We start from the raw sequence: 8,229 nt of genomic DNA on the forward strand, positions 1-8,229 counted from the left end.
TCATGTGGCATCTACTATCAAAAATGTTTTAAAGTCGATATAAATTATATCTATGTTATCAAATATTTATTTTACATTTTATACTTAAATTATAATTATATAAAAATGATATTTGCATAATTCACGTGTTTGTATGGCACATATGAGAAATCTAATCCAAAATATTGATAAGTTAGAAAATACATTTTTTTATACAATTTTTATAATAAATCAATATCATTTTTTAGAAGATTTAATCTGATTGAATAATTTCTATAGTTAAGACAGAATCACATAAGGGACTCTAAAAGATTCAATAAAACATAATGGACCCATCATTTTCATAAGACATAATGGACCCATCATTTTCATAACATTGAACCAATTGAAATCTCAGACTTCAACAAATGAAAAAAGAAAAACTCTAATCATAAGATGAAGAATGTTAATCAGAACATATCATTTTTTATCATTTATACTCAATACAAATTATATTCGTTGTTGGAAGTATAATAAGCTGGAAGCCGTTTGAATGATCCACGGTTTTTAATTTTTGAGCGGACCCGTTTTAAGAAGTTTATTTGGCGACTAACTATATCAGTGTGCTGATCATAATCTAGAGTAACTATAGCAGTGTGCTGATCATAATCTAGTCTATTCCATTTTGTACTAGTGTCTGCTTCATTGGGAGCCTTGTTATCCGTGTTTGTTTGCAATGAATCAATATTTGAGTCTTTCAAATTTTGATCTGAATTGAAGTTTACTATTGAATCAATAAAATGATTGCAATCCAGATAATCTGGAACGGACGGACAAGGATCAATCGGAGGAGACGGAACCGACTTGTCAACAGGGTCAATCGGAGGACACGGAACCGACATGTCAACATACTCTAATGAGGGAAGTTGCGGCCAGTTACACTGTTGCGGTAAATTTTGGAATGAAGGGGGCTCAAACCCCATGGACCCATATATGGGCTCAGGATAAGAGATATTTGACGCGTCATGAAAACCAGGTATAGGATTATCATATCCATGAAAAAGGTTGGTGTCAAGAATCGGATCACATGGAGTAGACAACATAGCATATTGGCTATACTCATCAAATACTTCCGGGTCAGCAGCACTACTGCCACTGAACAAATATCTTCGCTGCACTACTGCACTAGGCATGGATAAGGTATTATGAGACGGATCTGAGTACCGTCCAACCAAGTCACTTATTGGTTTGTAATCTTGAATATCAAAAAATGGTGGCAACATATCTGGGCTGAATTTGTAATATTTAAGGTCCAAGTCAGTTATATCCAAGTTAAAGGTTTCTGTTTCAACTTGCTGGCTGGATTCATTTGCCAATGCCTCAGCACTTTCTTGACTGCCATTTATTGCAGGTTTTGATGTTATCTCTTCAGGATAGATTGGTAAGCCAGCTCGTTGCCGTTTCTTAGATCTTGCGTACCAAAAGTTCTTTATCTCGTTATCTGTACGTCCAGGCAACTGAAAAGAAAAGAAAGAGGAATAAGCAAGGCAATTATACCTGAAAGAACATGTAAATAACGAGCTCGGTGACATGATACACGCAAACAAATAAGTTAAGTTATTACGAACCAAGGCAGCCATTTGAGCCCACTTGCTTCCTTTCCGAAAGTGGAAATCGAGGATTTTGCTTTCTTCTTCAGCAGTAAATGGACCCCTTTTCAGTCCCGGCCTCAAGTGATTAAACCACCGGAGACGACAGCTTTTCCCACAGCGAGCAAGTCCGGATTCCTTTTGGACCGCATTCCAGTTTCCCTCTCCATGCTTTTTAATATGATCTACCAAAATTTCATCCTCTTCCTTTGTCCATGGACCTTTCTTTAGAGCAACTTCTCCCCCTCCCGCGTTATCTCTTTGATCAGCTTCCTCCCCCGATAATACTGCCCGGCTATCTTTCATTAGAGTACCTTCCCCTCCTTCCGCGTTACCTCTTTGATCAGCTTCTTCCACCGGTAATACCGACCGGCTACGCTTTGGGCTTTTGCCAACATCACCTCCACTTGATAAAAATGACTCTTTCCGTTTTGGCGTCGAAATGCTACTCATGATTCAATATATCTACAAAGTTAACAAAGTTTGAAAACTTTAGCACACATAATTAAACATACACATCTTTGATTTCTCAACTGCATAAAACAATAAAACTATTTTCTTTTCTAGAACATTCCACAATAGCAGATTTGAAAGAAGAAAGGAAAATGGATGTTTACCGATTGAAGATTCGACGATGAGGGGAAGACAGTGTTGATTGATGTATGAATTTATGAAGAATGTGTTTTGAGAAGATAAGAGAGAAGCAGTTTTTGATCGCATGCGATTAGGGCAACACACACTACCAAAACGCGTTTACCACTTACCCTAATTGAAGTCTTTTATTTAGTTTAATTTAATATTTCTTTCACTTTTTTATTTAAAATTAATCTGACACGTCTTCAATTAAATTTGATATCCTTATTTACTAAATTATTATTTTTTGGATTTTCTATTATATTTATTTGAATTTTTCAAATTTTTTAATAAAAAATAAATAATTTTGAAACAAAATTTTAAAAAATATCAAAACTTTCAAAAACAAAATTCTAAAAAATTCAATTTTTCTTTATATTCTCGGAAATTCGAAATTTCAGTAAATTAAAGCACTTTTCGAAATTTTCAATAAACGACAACAATTTTTAAAAAATCGATAAAAAATTTCACTCGTATTTTTTACTCAAATTTATTCATGGATAATTTGGGAATTATAAAAATATGTGGGGTGTCAAATTTAATTGTGGGGTGACAAGATAAATGCTCAAATACTTTTGTTAGTCGAATTAGTCATTTTCATCATATTTTGTAAAAAATCGTTAATTTCTGCTGACGTGGCTTGACAGCAAGACAACTCAGTTAAAAATTGAGTTAGCATATGTATTTAAAAAATTAAAAAAATTGCATTTTGTTTAAATTGAAGAGGTTTTGTTTTCGGATGTTAAAAACCTCCGCAAAATTTTTGTTATGAGTAAAAAAATAACAAGTTTTCTTCTGCAATTACACAAACCATGTAACTTCAGGAAACACAACAAATTGAGGATACAAGTATGTTCTTTAATGGTTCATGAACTAAGTTAAGATAGTTGGGTAAAAAATGATGAGTGACAAGACAACAAAGAATCCAACTCCAATTGAATAAACAAATATTCAAATCACTACGGATACTAAATCTAAAACAAAACAAAAAAATCACCCAACATATTTATAAAAAAATAGACAAACCAAAATTAGTAGCTTTAAAAGCTTAGCATCTTCATCAACAGTATCAAAGAAAAAATTCCCCAGTTTAAGATCCATGGGCATAACACCAAGCGAGTGACAAGACTTCACAACCTTAACAATAGTCTTAATCAAAGTCACAACTTGTCTCTCACTATAATGACCATTTTGAACAATCTTATCATAAAAGTCACCTCCTTCAGAAAGCTGCATAACAATATGAACCACAGTAGAATCCTCATAAGTCCCTCTGATTCTAACAACATGTGAATGCTCTTTCCGTTTTGGCGTCGAAATGCTACTCATGATTCAATATATCTACAAAGTTAACAAAGTTTGAAAACTTTAGCACACATAATTAAACATACACATCTTTGATTTCTCAACTGCATAAAACAATAAAACTATTTTCTTTTCTAGAACATTCCACAATAGCTCTCTTTTTTCATATGCGTTTTCCATATCAATCATTTACAAGCTCAAGTAATAAAATAATTGAAGTTTGTATATTCATTATGTAACTACAAAAATCTCGAATTAAACCCTAGCATTATTAATCCATAAACTATGAAGAAGAATTTCTCAATAAGGAATGAAATAAAATAGAAAGAAACTATAAACAGAAAGAAATTGTAAAACCTGAAAAAAACCGTCCCCGACCCAATCAACAAGGAATTTCTATTTATAGTTTGTGGATTCAGATTTGGGTTTGGGGGAGGTTAAAACCGTCCCCGACCCGCCCCGTTGCCATGCCTACTTCTGATGAGGTTGCCAGAGATATTTCAAGTTTACACGCCCTATCTAGTCAATTATCAGGTCGTTCTCTCTGTATTTCTTAGGCTTACAAACAACATAACTTCCAAATTCTTATCGATAGTGGAAGTACTCACAACTTCATCAAACCATCGTTGGTAGAGCGTATTTGCTTGTCAGTGACTTCCTGTCCACAGTTTCGGGTCGCAACAGGCTATGGTACCTTCTTGGTGTGTAACTTATATTGTAAGGAAGATCCATTACTTATGCAAGGTGTGACGTTCTCTATGGATTTATTCATTTTAGACATTGAAGGCCCTGATGTTGTTTTGGGATTTCTATGGTTACAATTATTGGGGAAAGTTGCGCATGATGAGAATCAGCGATACAACCTGATTCATCCAAACAGGTTTAATAATGGGCCTTCTTGATTGGGTTGTCTCCACATTTGTTATTATGTCTCCATCACTTGACTCATCATTAGTGTCCTCTTGGCCCAATATTGCAGAACTCGTATCATAAGTCAAATAAATTTTTAAAATTGTCAGATCAGACTCAAAATAAAATCTTTGACATATAATAAACTAGACTTAAACCATAATTTTTTAGCCAATCATATACTAAAGTAAAATTAAGCTTGACCCGACTTATTCTCACTCTTAAGTATTTGTGATTAGAGAATTGTTCTTTCCTCTCGATTTTTTTCTATTAAAAAAAACTTTAATTTAGGTTATCATTATTCTCTCACTCTTAATTCTCATAGTTGAGTTTAGTTCATCATGCAACGAAGAGAGAAAAGCCCTGGTTTAAAGATCCTCTGGATTTGGACATTCGGAACCGCCGCTAGTACCTTTCTTCTACTTCAATTCCATCCTCAATCATTCTCCTCCACACAAATTACTCACACTCTTTCTTTTTTCTTGTTGCAGTACTCATTGCGAATGTGACGAGAACCGGAATACGGGACTTTCAATCTGCTATGAAAGCTGAAGAACAAGAACAACAGCAACAGCAACAGAATGATTTTGCAACGGTTGTTGATTCTCGTTTTCCGGAGGAGAGGATAATTGAAGACTAATTCAATTTGTATTGAGTGTTTGTGTTTTGATATTTACCGGCTTTTATTTTGTGATTGTGTTTAAACTTGTTGAGTATAAATGGGCACGCAAGGTGTTTGATGAATGTCCTAGCTGAAAACTTTACTCGGAAGCTGAAACTTATGTTTGTGGCTACTGTTAATTTCTTTTGTGCTGTTCTGAATTTTTTAAATTTATTTAGTTTCAGATTCATCCATGCATTGCGAAATTAACATCGTTATTGCCATTACTATTTGAATGTCATACTGAAACGGAAAGAAGAACCATGTTAACATTTTACTAGTTGAATGTCATTTTGATATACTTATTATATGAAAGCTAAATTGATATAGTTTTATAATATCAATGATCAAATTAGATATTTACTCTGCAATTACTATTTTTGAAATGATCAAATTAGATATTTACTCTGCAATTACTATTTTTGAAATTAGAGTGGTGTTAATGCTGAATAGACTTTAAATTAAAATAGAATTGCACTAAAGAGTTATAGTTAGAGATGTACAAAAAAGATGTTGTATTTGTTGGAATGATCGGGAATCAATTAGCCATCTCTTCATCTCTGTAGTACTGTTATCTTTGGAAAAAATGTGTTAGTGTCCGTGTTCGAAATTTATATTGATATTTGCGATTATGTTTAATTTATTTTTTAAAATCATTATTAATATCGACGTGTTAGTGTTGGTGTAATATTTTCGATATATGTGTTTCATAGTGCTAAAGATTTCAAGTTTAGGTATGGGACCATGCGGCCCGAGATTAACGATGTTTATTAAACTATATGCAAGGTTAAAGAGAAAATATCTCATGGCACAAGAAGTTGCTACAAAAAGATTATAATAAGATGAGTTAAAAAACTAATTTCAAACATTTCTTATTAAGTATTCATTATAATTGATTATACTTTGGTTTTAAAGATTTTTGCTAAGGCATAGTGATTTTAAAAGTAGTTTTAAAAACATATGAAGTTTGGAAATGTATGCGAGCGTGTCTTCCCCTAATGACACACTTAATATTACATATGAGTTTTTAGTATATAACATTATTTCTTGTTGATGTTTTTTAGCATTTGATTTTTTTCACCAATCACCAAAAACTTATTGTTTATTGATTTATTTCAAAATTTCTTTTTTATTTAATGATGTTTATGATATTTTTGATCTTTGTTATCGTCAAAACCTTGTTATACTTGTTCAGCCAATAAAATCACATGTATCTATCAAGAGCATATATTGTAGGTCTTCTTCCTAAGACGTGCAAAGTTGCCCTGCGACACATGCTACAATTTGGATATTGCCCCACTAGTTAAAGAATTTGTTGGAGATCGGAAACTTTGATAGGAGGAGTTTTATTCTCATTTTCTTCCATTGTGACCCTTAAATGTGGTTGTCTTACTTGTTAGAGTTTTGTTTAAATTTTCCATGTGTGTGAGAGAGAGAGAGCGATAGAGAGAGAGAGAGATTCCCATATACAACGTCAATTGATTTGAGATGGGATTTTCGTGCTCATATATAGGGTGTGAATTGAGATCTAATGGTGAGTTCTTGCTGAGAGTCGGTGACGGGTGTAACACTATAAACCCCGAAACTTATATAAAAGAATTACTCGACAATTTAAGGTGTCACTACGAAAACTAACCAACAAAACTTTCAAAATATTTATCAACATCCATCGAAATTAAAATAATAACAACTTCAAATTAAACTTCTCAAATAAAGTATTAAACTTTAACAACATAATTCTATACCAACTTAAACACAACAAACGCCATGTTCCCGATGTTATAAGATCAGAGCACTAAAATCACTAAATTGCGATAAAACGATAAGCAAATGAAGAAAAGATCCAACAAGCAACCTTCCACTCACAACAACTTTACTCTTGACTATCTACAAGATGTCCATGATGGAAAATCTGAAGCAAAAGAGGTGAGAATAAACTTCATATAAAAACAGTGTAAAGAATGCAATGGTAGATAAACATATAACATATCATACATTCAATACACAATCAACACCATCACAATCTCACACCTAACTCACAATAATATACACATAGATGTAATGCAACTCACGACACAGCGTGACACTATGCATGTGATACCAACTCAAGATTTGGTTCTTTCAGGAACCAAGTCCCCCTTCTGAATTCGTGAGCCCCATTCTAAGCTCCAAGCCCCCTTCTAAGCTTGGGACAAGCCACTCTTCCCCCTTTCTAAACTAGCATACACGCCTCTTTCAACGACACGACACGATGATGCATGTCAATACAAATCAATGCAACAATAATAATAATGCTTATGGTCCCCCTTTTGACAATAACCAACATGCATTGACACATGATAGTAATTCCCCATTCTGAACTACTATTCGACTATCATAACAACAATGCATACAAGTATACAAACAGTCCCCCCTTCTGAACTGTTTACCATCATGTAAACAATACATAATTAATCATCATATAATCATGCAATTAATCATAACACTTTACATAATTCCGAACAGTACATGACAACATCCATTAATCACCAAAACGACACATTGTCACACAAATTAACTCGAAACAGTTCAATTATGCATTGTAACCCTCGCTAAGCGAACAAAGTAGCTTGCTAAGCAAAATTCATCCTCGCTGAGCGAGCATCTCAAAACCTAGAACCCTCGCTCTGTCACTTTGTCTAAGCGAACCCAGTAGCTCGCTAAGCGAATTTTATCCTCGCTAAGCGAGATCGCTTAGATAGAACCTGTAAAATACGATTTTCCACCATTAGAGCCCCATTAAAGCTCTGATTTCGATCCCAATTGATCCCAAATGCATGAAATTCAATCATACATGTTAATATAGTATTAAAACACTCAATTAGGAACATGTTAACATATATTAGATCGATTTAATTTAAAATCATCATCACCTTCAACAATTGCAACCCAACTCATAAGAATACCAATTTTCATAATTCAATCATATAGTTTCACATGGAATTAACATAAATTCACACAACATCAATCATAACATAATATACATGTATTCATAATCAATAGTTCACACATAATCAATAATGACAAAATATGAGAAAACCTAGAAGAGGATTTAGGAGTCCTCACTAACCTTCA

At 33.4% G+C, this 8,229-nt stretch overlaps 1 protein-coding gene and 1 long non-coding RNA gene across 2 annotated transcripts; one reads left to right on the forward strand and one right to left on the reverse strand.

The window, feature by feature from the left end:
• Positions 1–458: 458 nt before the first annotated feature.
• Positions 459–2,365, reverse strand: LOC127081477 (transcription factor MYB33). The gene is made up of 3 exons (XM_051021732.1): positions 2,225–2,365; positions 1,587–2,072; positions 459–1,475 (listed from the first exon to the last, which is right to left on the reverse strand). Exons 2-3 carry the CDS (start codon positions 2,058–2,060, stop codon positions 459–461), a joined length of 1,491 nt encoding a protein of 496 aa, XP_050877689.1. The 5' UTR covers positions 2,061–2,072; positions 2,225–2,365.
• A 2,149-nt stretch (positions 2,366–4,514) lies between these two features.
• LOC127082820 (uncharacterized) lies at positions 4,515–5,305 on the forward strand. Its single transcript, XR_007788222.1, has 2 exons — positions 4,515–4,862; positions 4,946–5,305. It is a non-coding gene; the product is annotated as an uncharacterized LOC127082820 (long non-coding RNA).
• The last annotated feature ends 2,924 nt before the right edge of the window (positions 5,306–8,229 follow it).

This window comes from Lathyrus oleraceus, chromosome 5, assembly GCF_024323335.1.
Source record: "Lathyrus oleraceus cultivar Zhongwan6 chromosome 5, CAAS_Psat_ZW6_1.0, whole genome shotgun sequence".
NCBI lineage: Eukaryota > Viridiplantae > Streptophyta > Magnoliopsida > Fabales > Fabaceae > Lathyrus > Lathyrus oleraceus.